Here is a 23,614-nt window from a genome sequence, read left to right as displayed (position 1 = left end):
AAAATTTTTGGCTTTTTTTTTTTTCATTTCTAGGTCTTATGGAATACTTTCAAGACTCAGTCATTTTTAGTTTGTTATGCTTGAACAGTTTCCTCATAGCTGACAGAACCTACCCTGCATTGTGGTGTCTGTTGTAACAAGGGTCCCGTCCCTTGGCTCAGCAGCTTCAGATGCCAGTGTGTGAAGGATTACACCAAATTTGCAAAGCAATGTAGTAACTTCTCAAATGAGATGATTTGGTTGATGTTAATTTTTTTTTCAGTTGGCAGATGTTAAAATTTATTTGGTGAACTTGCTGATACAGTTTTTTAAAGGGAAACGTAAAGAGATAAAGATATATATAGACTTTTTTTCAACTCCAACTTTAGAGAACATGGCACAGTTCCACCTGTTTCCACGGTGCCACAGTTCCAACTCTTGCACAGTTCCAGCTTTCTTGCTGGTCTCTGGCTTCCTCAGCAGCCAGTCAGTTAGCCTTTCCCAAAACATCATCCAGATTGTCGCTGTACTGCTGAACAATTCCAGATTTCTCAGTAAAACTGAAAAATAAACAAATTGTTCCCAAGGCTGCGTGTCCTGCAAGGTTTACCCCAGTCTGCCGTGCAGCCTCGTCATTCTTCATTCTACACATGATATTTCTTTGTGCCGATTGCCCTGACTCTGCAATTCATCAAGAGTTATTTTTTAATTATTTATTTTTTAAATTATTGATTACATCGTATTATGAGACGCAGTTCCATAGGTACTGGGATAACCCTCCTCCCCTCCCCCCATGGTGGACTCCTCCACCTTGTTGTGAGACCTCAGTTCAAGATCAGTTGAGACACCTTCATTGTAAGCATATACCAAGCATAGAGTCCAGCATCTTATTATCCAGATTTCATCAAGAATTTGTCATGTCAGAGCCATGGCCTTGCCTTCTGTTTGAAATGTTATGTACCTGTTCCACATGTCCAACACAACGCATTCCTAAAAATTTTTCCACTTTCCCTACTATAGGTTTTTAACCCTCTCCACTCTACCTCTTGTCATTTTATGTTGTCTTATTTCATTCTACAAGCTACATAATGCTTAATGGCCATTGAAATCACACAGGCAGTTAGCTTATCTATGTCTTAGGAAATGAAACTTTTTGAGAGCTTGAATTCTGTCTTTCTTGGAAATAGATGACCATTAATTAGAGTGAAATTGAGCATACAGTAGGTTTTGAGAAACAATATGTTTATGTTCCAGAGCTTTATAATATAGAGCTCTACCTTTGACACCCTGCAGAGGCTGAGTTCTTCCTGTCCAGATGTGACAGGGCTGACTTCTTGGTCAGACTAGCTGCAGCTTCTGAATATCTGTGTATGAGGTTACACTTTTCCGTGCTCAAGTAAAAGACATGAACAGAGTAAGGGTATTCCTTTTGCACTGAGCTTTTCAAGTCCTGTGCTGGAGGGCTTGTTTATTTGTTGTTTTGTTTTCTTTTATAGTCTAGTTAAAAAACCAGTAGCAATCTTTACTCTTTTCAATAAGAACAGGGGATTTGAAGGTGAAATTTGTTAAACAAGAGTAATGTATAATAAGTTTCAATGTTGTCCAGAGAATTGTTTTGTCCTGTGTTTCCATTGAATGATGAATACTAGTAACACAAACAGTGCTGCTATGACTAATCTGTGCTCTTCTGACGTAGAGCTGCCTCCAAAAGTCCCCTTCATTTCTGTCCCTCAAGTTCTAGTCCTTTCCCTCCATCCCTCTCATTTCCTGCCCGCCAAATGTTTAAGCTATTTGGATTGTTTAAAATCTAGGTTTGCAATAGTACATCTGCCCGGGATTGCTGGTACAGACCACCTGATGTCTGTTGTAGTTGTGGTACTGTCCAAACAGAAAGTGTTCTGTAAACTAAAAATGTCCTTCTTACTTCAGATGCTTTATTCTTCACAGTCTACTTAGCTCATTCAGTGCATGATTTTAAAATGATTAAATAACCAGTTCCAGACTATCAATTAAAGTTTAATTTCTGTTTACCTCTTTTATTTTCACATGCTTCTGTCTGTCTTTTTAACCTTGTACTATTCAGGATTATTCCAATAAATTTAATGGGATCAGAAAAGAGTTGGCAAGAAAGGAGGTAAGACTAAATTTTTGAGGGGAATTTCTTCTTAAACCCTAGTCAGTGATGCAGAAAATCTGTTTACAGCTGAAATAGCTGCACTATTACATTTCTGTTCTTATGTGTTTGATTTCACGTTCATAATGATAGTTATGAAACCTCAGATAAATACTGTTTGAATTCCTGTCACGGTGTGACTTTTCAATTCTAATTTATCTTTAAAATTCTTCTTTTTGCAGATGATTAAGAAGGCCATTAATAATGTCAGAAGAATGACTTCTCATCCAACTCTGCCTTACTGTAAGTTAACAATCATTAGACAGTTACCTCTTCATGATCATTTTTATTAGAAGGAATTTATTGGGAACTTATAGTTTTAATGAAAAGCAGCATTTCTTTAAATTTTTTTGTAGGTAATGTTTTCTAATACATAAATATATAAATGGGAAAAGAATTTCTCAAATTAACAGGCAAGGCTAACTTTTAAGGTGGTAAATGTTTGCAGTGTGCATACTTTTTCGTTAGCACATTTTATCTTTGAACATATCTGGGTTCACTAGATAGTTCTAATTTGTCATTGAAATTACTCTTTACTTGACATCTTTTATTACACATACAGAACCATGATGTAGCATTTACTGCCTCATCATTATCAGTTTGTATTTTGTTAATTTGTCAGTAAGTTCTTTTATCACACGCATTTATGGCCTGTATAGTAAATGTCTATTTGTAGTTATTGTTTGTTGAGGTGTTTATTTATGTACTTGGGTTGCATCCCAGGGTTTTCTCTCCAGTGCTTTTCTTCTTGCTTCCTCATGATCCATCATGCAACACAGAGGAGGAACACACTGGTGGGTGGGGAGCACCCCTTGGAGTCTGCACAGCAGACCCGGTGCTGTCCACTGTTAGCTTGTCTAACCCCTGTGGGGTTCCCATCCGGCTTCCTGGCCCTGTGAGCATCAGGGATTTCAAATCTGCCAATGTAACCATGTTCATAGTCAGTTAGAAGCTTGACTTAGGATGTTAAGAACCCGAGGTTGCATCTGTAAGTATGTGACCTCATGTGTTCTCAAGCAGGCATTGCAGTCTAAACCTTGCTATTATAAGCAGTGTTTTTTAATTACGTGCTTACTTACAAGAGTGGGTAATTATTGAACTTACAGAAATAACTATTGAAAAAGAAGAATACTATTAGGTTCTAAATCAAGTAAGGAGAAATATAATTGTTTCGTCTTTGTTCACTTACCTAGTTACTCTTTCTGGCTTAAAAGGAAAGGAAAAAAAAAAAAAAGGGAAGGCTTCCCTAATTCTGAAAACCAAAACTGGGACAGGCATTTGGCATAGCGGTTAGTGCATGGCTTGGGCTGCTTGAATCTCTGTTGGAGTGCCTGAGTGTGCGTTTCCACCTTGCTTCTGATCCAGGTTCTTAGTAACATGCATCATGGCATGCTAGCGGGTGGTCATTCAGGTACTTGGCTTCATAATACCCCAGAGTTCTGGGTTCCTCACCCAAGCCTGGCCCAGCCCTGGCTTTTCTGGGTGTCTGGGAATGAACCACTGGATGAAACATATATCTATGTATGTGTGTATGTGCCTTTCATTTAAAAAATGTATTTTAAAGTTTAAAAATAAGAATTCTTTTAAGGTCATTTAGTCCCATGTAATTCTTTTTTTTTTTTTTTTGCCTGATCTTGGATAGCAGCTTGTCAGTCTCTCTCTCTCTCTCTCTCTTTTTTTTTAATAGTTCTAGAAAGTCTAGCCTTCTCTAGTTGTATGATCTTAAGTTATGAAAAACCTGGGTCTCTCACAGCCATTCCTATGAGTCTCCCTGAAAACATATATAATTGATTAGAAAACCTTTCAGGCAAACTTTAGGTTCAGGAGATGATGATAATTCATTATGGCAATCACATACTTGACACAGATACTTGCTTTTTCTGTGCCATAAAACATTTTAACATAACTTCAAAGATAGTGGTGACACTGCCAGGGCATCTTGTATTTCTAGGAATTTCATAACATTTCAGCAAGACCCAAAACCGTAGCATCGTGTCCAGACAAACTCGTTTGCTTAAACTTCTGCTTCACCATTGTTCCAGTGTCCAAGAGAGCCTGCTTAGCACAGAGCACGTGCCTGTTCTTTGGGCGTGTCCTAGAGCCCTGTGAAAACTAACTTTGAATCCAAGAAGAACTGCGCCGGCACTCCGATACCGGGTGTGAGCATGCCTAGTGACTCGACACTGTGATGGGCACTCATCCGCAAATAACATGAGTATCAGGTTTCTCTTCTGTGTTAGATTGAGTATTCCTAACTCCACGTTTTGAGAAGTCCAAAATGCTACAGAAATGAAAAATTTTTGAGGGCCAATATGATGCGATGCCTCAAATAGAAAATTGTTGAAATGTGTTTCATAAATAACACTGGTAAAAGTGTGCTGTACAGTTGTCTGTAGGTGCTGTGTTTAAGATGTTTGTGAAACATCAATAGAGTTTATGTTTAGACTTGGGTCCCCATCTTTAAGGTATTTCATGATATATGTTCACATCTTGTAAGGTCCAAGAAAACGCAGAATTCAAACATTTGTGATTTCAAGTATTTTAGATAAGGGACACTTTATATTTAACCAATATTAAATAATCAGGATTTGCTAAAGATCGTAGGAAAGCTATTTAGGTTTTTTTTTAATAACTCATTTACTTAAAAAAAAAAAAGAGGCTTTTAGTAAAATAAAAGGCTACTGTTACATCCATGCTATACCATATGAAAAAGATGCTACAATTATCAAGACTATCACTGAGGTAAGTTGAAAAGGAAATATATCTGTTGAGATCCAAGTTAAATGTTTCTGCTGTTAGAGGGTGTGTTTTCAAAAGAAAGCACATCATATGACTATCTTATGCTGAGAAGTCAAGTGAAATTTCATACAAGGGTGAATTCGTATGTATTGAACCTAATTCAATTCTTAGGTATTTCTTTCCCCAAAGGTTTCCACATTGGATTAAGAAGTAAATTTTCGCTCTGATTCTTAGAATAAACTTAAAGTTGTTTCCTTCTTGTGATACAGATCTAACAGGAGCTCAAGATGGAAGTGTCAGAATGTTTGAGTGGGGCCATTCTCAACAAATAACCTGCTTTCGGGCTGGCGGCAATTCAAGAGTTACAAGAATGAGATTTAACTATCAGGGAAATAAGGTGATGCACAGAATTGCAAACATTACGAGTTAATTCTTATTAATTTATTAAGATGTAAGATGATTATCACTGGTTTGTTTTTAATCCAAGGATAGAGAATCTTGTAAGCTTTTAGGATGGAGAGGGTGAAAATGCTTACTTTTAATCGTCCATGCCATATATTTCATGTCAGTGTACCCAGAAGCTGAGTCCCAAGAAGACACTGAGGCGGTGTTCACAGAGTGATGGTGGGCAAGGGTGCAGCGGAGTCCTGGTTGATGTGTGCTGTGCATGTCCTCCCCGAGAAAGCTATTCAGGTCGATGGACTCCAGCAAGCAGGATGAACTCAGGAAAGGGGTACACCCAGGAGGAATGCCTGAGACAAGTGTAGAAACAAGGTGTTAACATCCCAGGATTTTTAAAAAACACCAATACTTGATTCAATAGTAGAAAAAGGATCTGAACACTGAATTATTATGTGCATGACCAGTGGCCCTAGTTTATAACTAGGTGTATAATCAGACCTTTTTCCTGTATAAGGTTGGTAAATGGTTTAATTTGTAATCTCCAGTACTGATGTTGACTAATGTGTGACAAAAATGGTATAAAAACCTAGATAACCATATACCAAAAATGGTATAAAAACTTAGATAACCATACAGGATCTAGTGTTATCTCTGACAACTTTAAATGAGGCTCACTACTGAAGAAGTTCCATTTTCAGATCTCTATCCTACATCATTTTGAAAATTTGTATTTATAGAGTGTTCAAAGCAGCACCTTTTTATTAATTTTTTAATGATGATTATGTGGTTGATCAGGATCAAGGGTTAGGGGACAGTGGGTGAGACCATTGTTTCCAAATTTTCCTTTTCTTCCTCCTGTATTTGGGGGAAAAGAAGGGAGAAGGGGAGAAGCTGCCCCCAGCCTCCCAACCAGCTCGGCACCTGGGGCTGGAAGAATGGTCACCTAGGGTCATCCCACAGTCCCTGGCGTGGCGCATGCTCCAAGTTCTTTTTAAGTGGTTTCGATAGTTCTGAAATGCTGTTGATCTTGTCGATCCAAGTATGAGGAAATCCTTTCAAGGTCCATAAAGAAAGAGGAAAACTCTGTAAATTATGATACTATATAGTACAAAGGTTAGCTAAATTGTATGTGTTGATGTAGGCAGGTGATTATAATAAGAAGTCTGATTGAGTCTGTTAACTATGATCCTAATTTTTTAAAATTACAATTTTTTAAAAATAGATGATTTCCTTGAAAGGCAGAGTTAGAAAAACCGAGACAGAGGTCCTCCCCGCTTTGGCTCACCCTCCTGAGGCCGCAGTGGCCAGAGCAGGCTGCTCTGAAGCCAGGCACCGGCTGCTGGCCACCCTGTGCTGCCCAAGGCGCGTTGTCAAAGAGCTGTGTCAGGAGTCACACACTAGGACTCAGGCCAGAGCCACCAGCAGAGGCTTGGCTCGCCTGCCACAGCACCAGCCCCCAAATTGGAAATGGAAAATTGCTGCATGTGGGAATGCTTGCATAGTCCCAACAACTACTCTGAAAGGAAACACCTCAGCTCTGTGGCAGAGGAATGGCAGGAGTCCAAAATAGACACTTGCTTGATTTTATATGCTTTACATGAACATCCATTCAATTTGTAATTAAAAGAAAAATTGGGGGCTGTCGTACTCATTCTTCAGGACCCATCTCACATAAAAATGTGCTACTACATTATTTTTTATATATCTTTGTGATTGAAATTGTTCTGAATTATCATAATGGAGTTATCAGTACTAATTTCATTTTGCTTTCTACTCTCCTTGGAAACATTTCATATACAGCATGTTCCAGAAGTCTTTATTTTGTCTTTCTCTGTTTAAAGAAAGATTGAATTCCTCTGTCATATTTTTGGAATGCAGTAGAGAATGTGTGGACTAGCCTGCAGGTCCATATACTAGTGTGGCTGTGTGGTGTTTGTGTGTTTTTTATGTTTGCACTGGGAGATTTTTAAGCAGTGGCTCTGTTTTCGGAAACTAGATCCATGCTCAAGTGAAAAGTTGAGCAATTTATCAAACAGATGTTTTAATAAGAGTCTAAATATGAGTGCCACACTATGCATAGGTATTTTATGTTAAATATTTTATATTAAATATTCTACATTTATATTAAGTATTTTATGATGTTTTTTCTTTTAGTTTGGAATAGTTGATGCTGATGGATATTTAAGTTTGTACCAGACAAATTGGAAGTGTTGTCCAGTTACTGGAAGTATGCCCAAACCATACCTGGTAAGCCAAGAATTCTTAAGTGAAATCTGGGTTTTTATTTTTTTCATACTTGGTACCATAAATGTTAAAGACAATAAATGCAGTCTGTCTAGTCCTGTGTTCTTAATCACTTCACTGTAGGCAAGCAAGGTTGGGGAGAGGCAGTTAGAGGACCGTGAAAGAATAGACAGGGTGCTTCTTATTTTCATGAAGCCAACAGACAGATGTACAAATATGCATTCCTTAAGGGACTGCCTTTTTTTAAACTTGCAAGTTGATAAAATATCCATCTTGAATTTTGGAGATTAATTGCAAATTATGTTTGGGAAATTTATTATCTAGCCCAGCTTCTTCATCTTCCTGAGGAGAAGGAAGTGACTTGAAAGAAAAATATTTTGCCTGGCAATTTTGGCATATTAAAAATATGTGTGTTTTGTTCAAGAGAAATATCTAAATATAACTTAGAAGTTTTTATGATTGAGTAAATTGTAATTTTTACATTTTAGTGTGATGGAATATTGAGATACTGTTGATTTTATGATTTTGGTGACTTTGGATTTATTTATTTATTTATTTATTTTAGAATTTTATGTTTAGGAGCTACTCATAATTTCATTGTTCCTACAAAATATATTATGCCAATGAATGTACCCAAAACAATTAAGTCTAATATCATTTAAAATTTTTATCTGTTTTCTTCTAAAGCTAAGAATTTTCGTTGTAATTACCAAAGGAAATATTTAGGGCTGATACTCTTCCTGTCTGCTTTTTAATGTTTGGTTAACAAAACAAAGGACTAAGTTCAGGGTGAAAAAGATGTAAGGCACATGGTCACGTGTCGGCTCGCTTACAGTTAGCTGCTCATGAAGCGTTTAGAGATGCAGTAACATTTGTTTTCGCCCGTCCTAGACATGGCAGTGTCACAACAAGACAGCCACTGACTTTGTGTTCCTGAGTTCCTCCTCTCTGATAGCGACTGCAGGTCTCTCAACTGACAACAGGTAAGAGATGGCGTGGAATTGTGCATGTGTGGCTAATTGCTTTTTATTGCTTTATGTCTCGGGGATGTTTTCATAATTAAGCCTTTGTACATTTTTGTTGTTAAAACTGGTTTCTTCCTTAAAGCATTTTAGTGTCCTGATTATAAAGTTAAGGAATTTTGGTGCAAAATGAAGAATTCTCTTATTATTCCCTACATATTTATTGCCTTGTTGTTTAGTTAATTAAATAAATATCACTTTTTTTTTTCTATGAGAAAAACATGAGAAAGTCAGAAATATGGGCTAGTTTCTTATGTGTGTTGGCATCTCCATAGAGTAGAAACATTTATGCTGCTTACAGGAAAATTGGGTGACCCTTGCTATTTGTGTATGTCATATGTCTGTAAAATTAGAGAATCAGTGACTGCAAGATTGTACTTAGCCTTATGATGCTATATTTGTAATTACATATTAATCTAAAGTTACTCAGTTTTATAAGCTAATAGTTTTTAAGTTTTGTATAGAAATTAGTCATGTAAATGCATTGGTTACTTGCATTTGTATTTTTATAAGCGAGTTTCCATGAAAATACGGTTCAAATATTCTGTAATTTTGTGAGTTATACTTCTTTTTCATTTTATGGTTAGCCTTCAGTATAACTTAATAATCTTTTCTTTTTCCCTAGAAACGTATGTTTATGGGATACTCTTGTAGCACCAGCCAATAGCTTAGTCCATGGTAAGTTTTGAAAGCATTTTATAAATTCTGTAAGTTAAAAAATTAATTAAACTTTTAAATGATATTTAGATTTGTTTTCATGACACATTTATTAACCTGTGAGGTTTACCTTGCCCATGATGGCAGCATTTGAAAGCAGATACTGTCACACATAATTAACTTCACCAAACCTTGATGGGGGGCACTGAGGATTTCAAACATCCAAATAAACTTGATGCTGACTTCCACTCAGCCGGTCATCACAGGGCCTCACTGTGAGCAGTGAGCCCGGGTCATTTCCAGCATTGCGTCCGTGCTCACTGCTGCCAGTCAGCATTCTGCTGCCAGTCCTAGGTAACTCCAGAAAGGGGGGCGTACATGCAGACTGGAAGGGAGCAAGTGAATAAAAATGTGTTTATTCACAGATGACGTGTGTGGAAAATCCCAAAGAATCTGTCGAAAGAAATCCTGGAACTTACTATGTGAGAATAGTAGATTAGGACTCTAGGGCCACAGGGACCCGGCGCATGATACACTGCAGTGTCCCGTAATACAGTGCCGGGGGAACCCACTGCTGGGCATCCAGCTCCCTGCTGGTGCACTAGGAAAGTAGTGGGTGACCTCCCACGTGCTTGGGCACCTCTTCCCACATGGACAACAGGAATGGAGTGCCAAGCTTGTGGCTTCAGGCTGGCCCCTGCAGCCATTTGAGGGGGGTGACCCGGGTGGTCTCTCTGTCTCTTTTTCTCTCCCCATACCCCATGCTGCTCTTCAGATAAACACATTTTAGGAAATACTTAAGTATGTGTTTATTTGAAAGACAGAGTTACAGGGTGAGGAGCGACAGACAGGTCTGGCATTTCTGGCTGCAGTGGCTACCGCTGGGCTTGTCTGAGGCCCGGAGCTGCCTCCTAGTCTCTCACAGCAGTGCGGGGGCCATCTCCCACTGCTTTCCCACACGCATTAGCAGGGAGCTGGATCAGATGTGGAGCAGTGGGGACTCAAACCAGTGCTCCTATGAAATGCTGACTGCAAGTGGCAGTATTACCCACTACTCCACAGCACCAGACCCCAAGTTAATAATAATAATAATAAATTGCAGGGTTAGTATTCTAAAGCCAGTTACTTTCCTATATACCAGCAGTGAACAGCAACAATTTGTAATTTATACAATGGCATTTACAGTAGCACCCGAAATAATGAAATAGGCATGGATCAGGCAAAATATGTACAAGGTCTGTATACAGAAAACTATGAAGTATCATGAAAGAAATAAAAAAAAAAAAGGCTTTGACTAAATGAGGAGTGAGGAGTGACTGCATTCACAGATGGGTGATTTGCATGGCTGAGATATGAGTTCCTCCCAGCTTGATCTGTTCAGCCCCTGCCTGGTGCAATTCAGTAAGCTGTTCGTGGATAGCAACGAACCGATTCTCAGGTTTATACAAAGAAGACATGAGCAGCCAATGAAATACTGGCGAAAAATCAAGCTTGAATGACTCACACTGCCTCATTTCAGGACTTACTCTGGGGGCAGGCATGTGGCATGGCAGCTTAAGCCTCTGCCTGTGGTGCCAGCATCCCCAGCTTCGATCCAGCTCCCTGTTGACACACCTGGGGCTCAGATCTTAGGACCTCACACCCAAGTGGAAGGCCCACAACAAGCTCCAGGTCCTGCCTAAGGATGGAGGATCTCTCTTCTCTGTATCTCCTCTTTGTAGATCTACCTTTCAAATAAAAGATAATCCTTTTTTTTTTTTTTTTTTTTTACCATATTTAGAAGTTTCATTATTCTGCCTCCTACATCTTTCTTTTTATGTTTTCCCCTTATTGTTTCCTTCATGTTTAAAGGGGGGTATTAATGGAAAAGGCCCACCCAATTTCCCACCCTCCCTAGGTCCCGGACGTGGGGTATGCACTGAGGTTCTTGCTCAAGTGGAGATAAACCTTTTTTTAAACAAATGTTTAAGGATAGAGGTGTCAACACAATTACCCGCTTCGCATTAGCTGACTGGAAGGTATGGATTTTCTTTCACAAATGAATTTCCTTTCCCTTCTTGGGTTCTGATTTCCTGCTTTTTTTTACATTCATTTCTGCTATTTGCCATAGATGCCAGTCATGGTGAGTTGTACCTCCTTACATGTGATTGCTTTTGTATTGTGTAACACTTCTGGAGCCTTCTGTGGCTTTGGGGAGGCTCTTGTTAAACAGCACCAAAGCAGCCTTGGTCTAGGCTGGTTTTTACCCTTTCACTGAGGCCTCGTGTCTCCCCAGGGTCTCTGGAGTTATAGGGAGCCCCTCTCCAGCTCAGCTTAGGTTCTTCCCTCCTTGTGCCATGGCTGGAAAAAAGTCCCTCCAGGCAACAGGCAGGATTAGTCCTGTGGCTTACCCACTCTGTCTTACCTCTCCCAGGCCAGGCTGCACCTCCTCAAGTCTGACATTGGAAATTATTATTTCTTAAATTTTCATTTGATTTTTTTAAAAATTATTTTTTTAAAGATTTATTTTTATTATTTTTTTATTGGAAAGGCAGATATACAGAGAGGAGAGACAGAGAGGAAGATCCTCCGTCCGATGATTCACTCCCCAAGTGAGCGCAACGGCCGATGCTATGACGGTCCGAAGCCAGGAGCCTCTTCTGGGTCTCCCACGCGGGTGCAGGTTCCCAAAGCTTTGGGCCGTCCTCGACTGCTTTCCCGGGCCACAAGCAGGGAGCTGGAAGGGAAGTGGAGCTGCCGGGATTAGAACCGGCGCCCATATGGGATCCCGGGCGTGCAAGGCGAGGACCTCAACCACTGCGCCACCGCGCCGGGCCCTAAAAATTATTTATTATTTGAAAGGCAGTGTTACAACAGAGAAGGGACATCCTCTGTTGCTTTCCCTGGCCATGAGCAGGGAGGTGAAATGGAAGTGGAGTAGCTGGGACTCAAACCTGTGTCTACATGATGCCAACACTTTAGGCAGCAGCTTAATTTGCTATACCACAATGCCATCTACTTCATTTCATTTTTAAATTGTATTATGCAGGAGAGCAAATCTGTACCCATGTTGGCCAAAAACTAGAAGTATGTTTCTTTCACCTTACTTAATAATGATTTTTTTCATCTCAGCCTTCACCTGCCATGACAGTGGAGCCACAGTGTTAGCGTATGCTCCAAAGCATCAGCTTCTGATATCAGGAGGAAGAAAAGGCTTCACTTGCGTGTTTGACCTCCGCCAGCGACAACAGAGGCAGCTTTTCCAGAGTCATGATTCGCCTGTGAAAGCCATCGCTGTGGACCCGACTGAAGAATACTTCGTTACAGGATCCGCAGAGGGCAACATCAAGGTAGACAGACAGGTCCTGTTGTCCATAGAATGAGAAGAAACCTCCAGAAGCGTGACACAAACTGTTGACAGAACAGTATATTAACTCCTTTGTCATTCGCTCGCTGATGTTTCATAAATATTTTTATGGATCAAATAATATTTAACTTGAAATATGTGCTCAAATCGTGCAAGAGAAGCACATTTTGCAAGTTGACACTTGTCAGTGTTCCGTAGTTCACTGACTGCAGCTTCCATGGGCCATGCTCAGTAACTTGATCTCACACTGTATTGCGTTGTTTCTTCTATGAAATCAGCGTGATTCAAGAACTGGGAATGTATCTGTGGAAGCCTGGCCATCGGCAGTGCTTTCTAGAGTCCATTCCTAAGACCTGAGTGTGTTTGAAATGTTAAGTGGCTGTGTCACTGTGTCACTGCACAGTAGGTAACTTGAAGGCTCAGGGATCAGTGTTTCTAACTCAGAGCTCGTGCTTGGGGAGAGGGTCCCTGGTACTGCTGGAAATGGAGGAGGCAGTGCAAGGAGAGCCTTGTGTTGCTGCAGTGATCCGCTGCCCTAGACTCGAGTGAGTGGTATAAATTCTTTAATTCAACCACTAATGAGCACATTCAGTGCAATAAAATAGACTTATTTGTTAAAGCTGGCAAGTTGCTTTAATAATTCTCAGCCAGAAAAAAAAAAAAACTAGAATTAAAGTGCCTTAAAGAGACTTTGCTAAAGTCAAAACCGTAAATCAACAGAAATTTTTCAATTTAAAGTTGGCTTCCCATTTGCACTGCCTTCGGTCTATCATGTCTTAGCTTTGGAACAGATGCATTTGTTTTGTTCTTACAAGCCTCTTCACTTCTCTGAAGGACCCAAAAGGCTTGTAGGCCATCCCAGAAGGCTTAGAGAAAGCAATTGATTTCCTGATTTTTTTGAGATCTCTTGGCCAGTTTTTATAAACAAATAACAAAACAATAAAAAAAAAACCAACCTTTTTGTTCTATGCTCTTAAAAAATGCATTAATTCATACCACTTTGAATGTGCATTTGTTAAACTGTGATTTCTGAATGCATTGTTTGTTTTAAAATGTTTTCTAATTGCTAAAACAGTAAGTCTCAGAACAAGAATACAAACCAAGGAACTAATGTATAGCTAATTTATTTTCTTACTGGTTGGATTTCTAAGTATTTACGGGTGTACAAACAGCTGGTAAATTGTGGTATTCTACAGGGAATCCAGAGGTTTCCATTGTTTTTTGGAAACTTTTGTGCATGAAGGAAGGCCTTCTGTTGTCGCTGACTTCTTCAGGTAATCGCTCACCACGGTTGTCATTTTTTGTGTCTTTCAGATTTGGAGTCTGACTTCCTTTAGCCTGCTCCACACTTTTATCAACGAACATGCCCGTCAGTCCCTTTTTAGGAACATTGGAGCTGGGGTGACACAGATTGAAACAGGACCAGCAAATCATATTTTCTCCTGTGGAGCGGATGGAACAATGAAGATGAGAATACTGCCCGATCAGTTTAGCCCCTTAAATGAAGTGCTGAAAAATGATGTGAAATTTATGCTGTAACATTTTCACAATAAGGTGTATAATTTATTGCTTATTTCATGAAAGTGGCCAAGGTGCAATATATAGCAATCATGCTATGTGCCACAAACACGCCAATGCTTTCTTGTTCTTACTGTTAATGATGGAGCTTTGCCCTGGATGCACTGATGCCTTAAAAGTTAGCAAGGTCATTCAGAATTAGATCATACTGCAGAGGTAGAATGTGTAAGGAGACTGTAATAATACATATTGATGGTATGTCAAAGTGTTAGAGGAGCTTTGTTTTCTTATTGATAAACTTTTGCAGATATCTCTGCATGAATATCTTTGACAAGAAAGACGTCCTTTATTTGCACAAAATACTTGCCACATGTCACTTCCTTGATCAGACTTACACATTTCAGATGCTAATGATAGATTGACATTTGGGTCAAATAAACAACATCTTCCTTAGAACTGTCATTGGGACTGCAATGACAAATGAGCCAAATGTCTCATGTCAGTCCTGCCCCGGAGCCCGAGTGTGTGTGTGTGTGTAGATACGTGTGTATATATGTGGCTATGTACATGTATATATATCTTACACATCTTATTGAAGTTAGAGTGTATATAAGTGAAACTATAAGTCTTTTGATGTGTTTTTGTGCCATAACAGTTACTGCCACCAGAATAACAACATTTTTTTTTTTGCAAAGGGTTCTTGGCTTTTTTTTTTAAGTGTTTGGATTTTCATCCTAATTTTCAAATTCGAGGAAGACCACTAGGATTATTATTTTGGAGATTACTTTTGATTCAGTGAGTCTTAGTAGGCAATAAAGACTCTGTGTTGGCATATATAAGATACATAAAAGTAAATATAGGAATTTGATATAGGGTTTTTGAACATCAGATAAACATTTTACTTAAATTTTATTTTTGTTTTTCTGATTTTTTAGGTGCTTTATATCGCAAAATTCTGAAAACCTTATAGCAGTGTTTTTAGAAACAAATGTGAAAATAGTCAAATTAATAGGCAGTATTTACAAATGTAAAATACCCTCTACATCTACCATTAATAGAAAAATAAATGTTATATTTTATTATTTTGCCAAATATATTATTTTATTATAAAATATGACCAAAATACTTAAAATGCACAAAGCTTTTAACTTAAATATGCTAACCCAGTTTATGTCTCTTTTGTGCTAAATGTTTTCTGATTCAAAATAATAGAAAACTTGCTAAATACTTGATTTTAACCAGTGAGTCTAGAGGCGGATGGGACTAAGGTATATAAGGAACAGTTGTGTACTATTTAGCCTAAATATATTTTGTTTAGTAGGAACTATAAAACGAGCATTTTTATGTAATGAAATATGGACAAGTATTATCTTGAAAATTAAAGAGTAAATAAAGTAAAGAATTGAAGGGCTGGTAACATGAATTTTGTAATATCCTCAGGATACTTTTATTATAAAAGTATATTGTTAAAGATTTTGTAAACTGTATTTCATAGTTTAAGTGCGTTGAGCAAGTTGCGGAGAAAACACTGTCATTATAGAAATGTTATGCTCAGAATAACCTATGCTTGTACATTGTGCAATAACAGTATGACTATTTGCCATGGAAAAATCTGTGAGAGCATCGAAAACAATACTATCCTTTGATGTAGTTAAGGTTAAGTTATTTTCCAGTGCTTTCTTCACGAATCAAGATTTAGAAGATTTTAAACACTTTCAATGAGAGAAAATTCGCTATTATGCTGAATAGAACAAGAGGCATTGTGGATGAACAGTTCAGCATTTTAATTGAGGGTTTATATGAATTACTACAAATCATGTAAGTCCATATGTATTTACATCCAGAGTCATAATATTTTAAATAAACAATCATGCAGTGACTTTTTTGGCATGCTATTATTTTAAGTAACATTTGTGCCAATTTAATTGACTTAGAGTATGTGACATTTTTGAATGGAGAATATTTCTCTCTGTGTTGGTTGATGTAGAGAGGACGATCAATAACCTTCCTAGATACCCTGCTCTTTGTTTCCCACAGTCTTTTTAGTAGGTAAGTGTTATTCAAGACAGGTGGTAGTGAAAATTGTTCTAAGTATAAGACAACATGTATGTAAAATGTGATTTTTTCCCCCTTGATGGAGTATACACGTCAAGATAGGTTCTATTAATTCTGCCTTTTCTGTGAGAATGTGGCATTGAAGTAAGAATATACAACTTTGCAAATATCATTTACTGAAGGTGAGATTTTTTTTAAATGATTTTTATTTATTTTATTGGAAAGGCCTATCTACAGAGAGGAGACAGAGAGAAAGATCTTCCATCCGCTGGTTCACTCCCCAAGTGTCCACAGTGGTGGGAACAGAGCTAATCTGAAGCCAGGAACTTCATCCAGGTCTGCCATTCGTGTGCAGGGTCCCAAGGCTTTGGGCTATCCTCCACTGCTTTCTCAGGCCACAGGCAGGGAGCTGGATGGGAAGCGGCTGCTGGAATTAGAACCAGCACCCACATCAGATCCCGGCGTGTTCAAGGAGAGGACTTTAGTTGAAACAGCTTAGTACCATTCTTCACGGAATTGGCCTAACATCAGAGCAGTGACACCATGCATTTTGTTGAAGATGTGAGAAGATGGGCTCACTCTGGCCCACTGCTGCCCCACCAGGTACCCTGGCATTTCCTCGGTGTGTATTGAAATCAGACCCTCGTGCCTTTCATTGGGCAGCCTGACTGTTGAGAAACTCCTCAGGCACCACGCCATGTGCGCATGGATGTTCATCGACGCGTGCACTGTGCTGGAGCCAACAACCAGGGAACAGTGGGCAAATATTTTAGCAAACTGTCGTTCGCCTGTGCAACAGCACAGTTCACCACGTAAAAAGAAATCAGATACCTGATTTCCAGATACCAGAACTAAAAGAGGCTTGGTGAGGAAAAAAAAAAAATCACAATGCAAAATAGAAATGGAATATTCCAGACTGTGTGGGGATATTTAGTCCTGTCTGTATGTGTGATCAACGAAACATGGGAAATAACATGGGAGGTAAGAAAGGGGAATTGTTAAGTTCTCCCACTACAAATACAAATGGGCAACAGAAGCAGTTCCTGTGATACGACAGTAGTTCTTTCACAGTGGGACATTGGTCCCAGACATGTGTAAAATAAGCTTTTCAATCCTTTGGAATCAAGTTAGCATCATTTCTGGAATTCCAACAGTTTTAGTGTTTGAAGTCACAGCTCCTTTTCAGTTTATTATGAATATGAGCAGAGGTTATTTTTAAAGTAGCATCTAATTGTGTATTTGGTTTTCCTGCTTTGTCATCTTGAAAATCACTCAAATAACACAAATGTCTGGCCACTCAGATAGGAAAATAACTAAGCAAACTATATATAATATTCTGCTGTATTCTAAGCCTTCTCCTAATGAGAACCTTTATCGTGGCCAAAATACTCCATCTGGAGTTCACGTCAGGCAACCTCTGTGTGTGGTAGGGGGAGTTCTAGACACAAGACCGTACTCCTGAGCCTGCAGGTGCAGCTCAGAACCAGGCCTGGCAGTGGAAGTGAGGGTGAGCACTTCCCTTGGGCTGGCACCTGGTGCACAGCCCGCACAGCCACATGTGTGTCCTCTGCTCATGGCTGCTCCTCTTCCGATCCAGCTCCCTGCTTGTGGTCTGGGAAAGCAGTCAAGGACGGCCCAAAGCCTTGGGACCCTGCACCCACGTTGGAGACCTGAAGAAGCTCCTGGCTTCAGATCAGCTCAGCTCTGGCCATTGCGGTCACTTGGGGGAGTGAATCAGTGGATGGAAGATTTTCCTCACTGTCTCTCTTCCTCTCTGTATATCTGACTTTGCAATAAAAATAAATATTTAAGAAAAAAAAAGCATTGGTCAGTTAACGGTGCTAAAATATCAAGTTGTATGTCCATGTACTTAAAATTCCAAGGAAAGAAAAAATATTTGAAGAATAAAATTTAAAATTTCCAGAATTTGTTGAAAATTATAAACTTTGAGATATAACAAATTTAGAAACCCTTAGCAGGATTAACACAAGTCCCATCAGCACACGTAATTCAGTGCTGGAAATCAGTGGTCCTGTCAGGAACCTCTGCTGGGGTTCAGCAGGCTAATCCACCTGCAGTGTGGGCATCCCATGTGAGTGCCAGGTCCTGTCCTGGCTGCTCCGCTTCCAGTGCTGCCCCTGCCTATGCCTGGGAAAGCAGTAGTGGATGGCTCAGGTCCTTGGGCCCCTGCACCCACCTGGGAGATCTGGAAGAAGCTCCTGGCTTTGGCTCAGCTCAGCTCTGACCATTGCGGCCATTTGGAAAAATTGGAAAATAGACCAGGGTGTGTGTGTGTGTGTATTTCAAATAGTTAAGTATTTTAAAAGAAAATCGGAGGGGCTGGTATGGTGCTAGAAGTTAACAATATGAGCGCCCATTGGCTTCCCTGCTTCCCCACTTCTGATCCTACTCCCTGCACCTGAGAAAGCAGCAGAGGATATTACAGGTGCTTAAGCTCCTGCTGCCACATGGGAAACTGGGCTGGAGTGCCACACTCTGGCTTCAGCCTTGCCCAAGTCCCACTGTTGTAGCCGTTGTTGAATGGAGGACCTTTCTCTGTCTCCTCATCTCTTTGTAACTACCTTTCAAACAAATTCTAAAGAAAAAAAAAAAAAGAAACTAATGTTGCACAAAAGTTTGGTGAAGTTATTTTTGAGAGCTTAAGGGAATTGCAACAATTTGGCTGTATCTTTGCTCTGAGATCATTTTTAGCCCACAAAAATATTGAGTCGGGAGATAGTGCAGTGGTTCAACGGGCTAATTCTCCACCTGCAAGTGCTGGCGTCCCATATAGGTGCCAATTTGTGTCCTGACTGCTGTGCTTGTGATTCAGCCCTCTGCTTTTGGCCTGGGAAAGCAGCAGAGATTGGCCCAAGTTCTTGGGATCCTGTACCCACATGGAGATCCTGAAGGAGCTCCTGGCTTTGGATTGTCTCACCTCTAGCAACAGTCATTTCAGTCATGAACCTGCAGGTGGAAGATTTTCCTGTCTCTCCTCTCTACAAATCTACCTTTCCAAGAAAAGTAAATAATTCTTTTTTTTTAAAAATCAACTAAGGAATCCACGTTGCCATCATCTTGGAGAGACAGCATGGATGTGGAAGAACTGGCACACTAAGTATCTATTCTGAAGATGGATAATTGACTTGCAGGAAGTGAGGCAGCGAAGGAGAGCACCATGGGAGTGTGAAGCCCCCGTGTGGAAGCTCGTGCTTGGAGCATTGTGGGGTGCAGGTGGTGGCCTTGCTAGCTTCACCTCGGGCAACACATTCTCAACTCAGACTAGTAGCTGTAGGTGGGAGGACAGAAGAAAACTCAGTGGATGAGAAACACAGGCTGTATTTATAGAAGAAGCTCTGAGAAGCAGTTGAGAGGGCAGAGCTGCCCTTCCAGGATTTAGGATCCACTCACTTGAGATTTGAGACAGCCAAGAAGGAGGGAACAGTTCAAGTCGACAGAATCCTAGAGTCCAGTGGTGCAGTCATAGGAAAAGAGCAGATCCAGAAGTGGGGGTGACTCTGGTGTCTATAGACTAGCTTATGGGGGGCACCTGGAAACAGAGAACTTGGGTTCCAAGAGGGGCCTGGCTAACTGAAGGTGAAGGCTCCTCCATGCAGCAAGTGGCTGTGATGTCACAGGAACTAAGTCTGCATCAAGGGATATATTTTGAGGCAAGGCCGTTAGTGATGTGTAATATCCACTAGCGGGCATGTTGGTTCATTGATATTTCCATTGAGATTATGTTGAATCCACAGATTAATTTGGATAAAACTAGCATTAAGAAAGAGTATTCTAACCAAAAAATATATAAACCCATATTGAGATTTTTTTTTAAAAAAAAATTAGTGTTTAAGAAATTAGATACAATAAAATTCTTATTCTATCCCACAGTTTCTGGTTTCTCAAAATGGAGCAGTTCTCCTGAGTTGGACCTTGACTCCTACTAAGAAAAGTGTCTGCACTTTTGACTACACTCAACCAGCTCCTTTTAATGATGAGATCAGATATTAGAGCACCCCAAAAACAAAAAGGATTGGAAGGGTGCAGGCGGAGCAGGGACATTCCAACTTTGCGGAAGGGGATAAAGTGACAGCCATGCTTCAAATCAGACATGTTAAGCACTGCACTCCTGCCCAGACAAATGATTGAAGCACAAAGCCCTCCTGACCATGGTGTGGGCGGCACTCACGTTACACAGGGTTACTTCAGTGTTCTGTGGAGTGCTGGAAAACATTCAGCAGTGTCCTCGCTCTCCGCTCTGCTTGCCAAACTCCAGGTCCTCCTTTTTGACTCAGCTGGCTGGAACCACCTCTCTGAAATCTCCCCCAGCCCCCAGAGAATGTGAGTCACTTCCTGTCTCCTCCCACAGTGTGTGCATACATTTTTAGTGCATATGTCACAATGCCAGCCATGCAGTTACTTCCTTGTGCTCCAAAAGAGGAGACTTGTTGAGTAAGCAGTGTGGAAGCTGGAAGCGAGATAGGAGCCTGCTGGAAAACCAACTGGCCCAAGAGTTTTGAAAACTTCACAGCTTTGTCTGAGTTGGCTTTATTCCCTTCAGCCAGACAGTAGCAAGATGAGAAGGCATGCGCAGAGCTATCTGAAGCATGCAGCTGGAGTAGCTGCCATTTCTACTTCAGATGATGTATGTGTTCTGTCCAGAAAGGACTCATTCATCCAGACATATTTTAAAATGTAGTCAGTGAATAATGAACTACTGGGGCCACACGGTAGGCAGGAGTAAGGCGTTACTTCCCAGGAAATATGTTTTACATTGTTCAGTAAGTTAAACTATATAGGCTATGACTTGGACATTTCACTTGTAGATGTGTATTTTTAAAAAATTGCTTTTCTTCGAAAAGCAGATTTACATAGAAGGAGAGGCAGAGAGAGAGGTCTTCCATCCATTGACTCACATCACAGATGGCTGCAATGCCCGGAGCTTAGCTTATCCAAACCTAGGAGCCAAGAACTTCTTCCTGGTTTTCTACATTGGGGGCAGGGACCCAGGGACTTGAGCCATCCTCTGCTGCTTTTCCATTAACAGCTGGATCAGAAGTGGAGCAACCAGCACAAGGAACCAGCACCCATATGGAATGCTGGCGCCACTGGTGGGCAGTTAGCATGCTATGCCATCGTGCTGACCACAGGAGCTTCCTAAATTCCAACACATTTGAAATTAAATCTTCACTTACCTGAGTGAGACCGAGTATTCATCTGCTGGTCACTCCCCAAATACAGTAGCAGAGGTGAGGGGTGGAGTGTCGCTGTCCCGCAGCGACGGACTTGGTGCACGGAGCCGATAATAACACGCGTGGACCCTGACTGATGGTCAAAGCCGAAGTTTATTAGGGGCATCAGACTTTATACACTGAGAGTCCGTACTGTTTCCCTCTCCTGATTGGAATTCCTTTTGTTTTGTATATTACCCTAGGTTGTTCTCATTTACATGCTGTTTATACCAAAGGTAGCCATTTGGTTGTTGTCAAGCAAACACTTTCCAATGAACTGCAAACCTGTGCTCGCTGACCTTCCAGGATCACAATGTCCTGCTACAGTGGGGGATAGCCAAACTGAACCCAGAGCTGGGAATATCATGGATGGCAGGAAACCAGTGACAGGTATCCTGGCCGCTCCCTCCTGGGATCTGCAGAAGCTGGAGTCCTAAGCCAGAGCCCCAGCTCAGCCCCAGGCACTTCCTGTCTGATTTAGGCATCTCTGGCTGGAGGTTAAGTACCCTCCCCTTTAATGCATTTTAGAGTCTCAGATAGGAAACTTGCAGGGACTGACCTGAAAAAGTCGTGACCCAGGTCTCCTCTGCCTCAAAATAAGACAGAAAAGTTAATCGCCTTGCTGATTTGCAAGCGTCATCACATGGTGATTTAAGATGGAGGGAGCAGGGATGCTAGGATGACATCAAATGACTGTCCCCATCCCTGGGTACAGGTGACCTGTGCCCTGCACGCTTCTGAGCCACAGGACATCAAACACTCAGGCAGTGGCCTCCCTGCCTGGTTTCCAATCAGGTGTCAGTAGTCCCAGGCAAGTAGGATGTGCAGCATGAATGCTGCGGTCCCTGGGAAACGGGATTTTGTGTATATGTATTTTTCCCCTGTGGTATTTTTATGCCGTGCATGGACACTGGCCCACTTCATTTTCTGTGAACTAAGAGATCTGAGGAGTGGGAGAAGCTAAGTCCCCTTGCCCTTCTCATCCATGGTGTAAGAAGACCTCCAGGCTGGACCAAGCAAGATTCAGTCGAGGCAGCAAGGCGCGCACTTTCTGATCCTGAAGTGGCCACAGCAAAGTGGACATGTCTGGTGATAAAGGCTGGAAGAGAGGAGAGGAGGTCAAGGCACCCGTGCGGCCCCCTTGGTTTGGACTATAAGGGGAGAGCAGGGAGCCGGGTGGCAGGCACGTGGCAGCCGGGTGGCAGACGGGGTGGCCGGGGTCCCACGGGGCTCCAGGCTGCCTCCACACAGTGTACACCGCAGACCCGAACTCTCCGTGGTGGTTGTGTCTCGCTCCGGGGAAGGTTCCCTCCAACCTGGGGACTCGCGACGTGGGGGAGTCTCCGCCTCCACTGGGCGGCACTCCTGAGCCAGGCTGCTCCGGACGCGGCCCACAGCCCCGGGGACCGCGCAGAGCCCAGTTCCGTCCTGTCCCGTCCCGAGGCGAGGCTCTCAGCATCTCCTAGTCTCTGTGACTGCCCCAGCCACATGTGGCTTCTAGGAAGCTTTAAGATAGGGTCCGTTTTTGGGTTACGGCCGGGGCCCGCCCGGCTCCTGGAGAGGGCATCACCTCCCCGCGTGGCCTTAGGTTGCCCTCCAGGGTTCTGCCCCACACAAACTCGAGAAACCTCCACCCCGGCCAGGGTCGCTCACATAAAGGCGCCCCAGCTGTTGCCCCCTTCTGGACAGCGTTCGATCCGTCTCCCCAACCCAGAGCTTCCAATCCTAAGGGGAGCCGGGCGCCGCCCGCCAATGGGAAGCCAGGATTCGGGCGCGCGCGTCAGGCGTCGCCGGGCAGATTTTGGGCCAGTAGACGCGGGCAAGCAAAGAAGTCGCGGTGCGGGTGAGCGAGGGGCAGTCTCGGACCTGGGGTCTGTGCCCACCAGCTGCAGGAATCCGGGCAGCTAGCCTGGCCCAGCCCCCGCGCCCAAGGCGCACGAGCTCACCCAGCCGGCTCCGCACGCTGCGAGGCGGGCCTGTTACGTTTCTCAAGAAAAAGTTGGGCGGCCGGAGAGGGGCTGTGCGCGGGTACTGGCCCCTCAGCGGCCACAGGTGTGCTGCTCCCTCAGCGCCCCCGGCCCCTCGGCGCCATCAGCGCCCTCAGACCCCCCGGCGCCCCCGGCCCCTCGGCGGCGCTCCCGCCCTCGCGTCCGGCTCCTCCTCCGCGGCGCGCTCCTCCCCGTCCCCGGGCCAGGCCGGGCGGGCCACGCCCGGGTACCCCTCCCAGCTCCGCCCCCGGCCCAGGCCG

The 23,614-nt window shown here is 42.1% G+C and overlaps 1 protein-coding gene across 6 annotated transcripts in view; it reads left to right on the top strand.

Moving 5' to 3' along the window:
* DMXL1 (Dmx like 1) overlaps positions 1-15,959 on the top strand; it is a 108,024-nt gene extending 92,065 nt beyond the window's left edge. For all 6 annotated transcript variants that reach the window (XM_040996597.1, XM_040996676.1, XM_040996527.1 and 3 more), the window contains 7 exons: positions 2,335-2,395; positions 5,161-5,288; positions 7,448-7,540; positions 8,429-8,520; positions 9,185-9,237; positions 12,328-12,545; positions 13,877-15,959. In XM_040996597.1, coding sequence (XP_040852531.1) covers positions 2,335-2,395; positions 5,161-5,288; positions 7,448-7,540; positions 8,429-8,520; positions 9,185-9,237; positions 12,328-12,545; positions 13,877-14,101 — 870 coding nt within the window. In that variant the 3' untranslated portion in view covers positions 14,102-15,959. The remainder of the gene's footprint in view (positions 1-2,334; positions 2,396-5,160; positions 5,289-7,447; positions 7,541-8,428; positions 8,521-9,184; positions 9,238-12,327; positions 12,546-13,876) is intronic.
* Positions 15,960-23,614: the final 7,655 nt, after the last annotated feature.

This window comes from Ochotona curzoniae, unplaced genomic scaffold, assembly GCF_017591425.1.
Source record: "Ochotona curzoniae isolate NIBS_2020 unplaced genomic scaffold, NIBS_Ocur_1.0 contig_1, whole genome shotgun sequence".
NCBI lineage: Eukaryota > Metazoa > Chordata > Mammalia > Lagomorpha > Ochotonidae > Ochotona > Ochotona curzoniae.
Note: the sequence above shows the minus strand (reverse complement) of the source record. Positions and strands in the feature narration are given on the sequence as shown.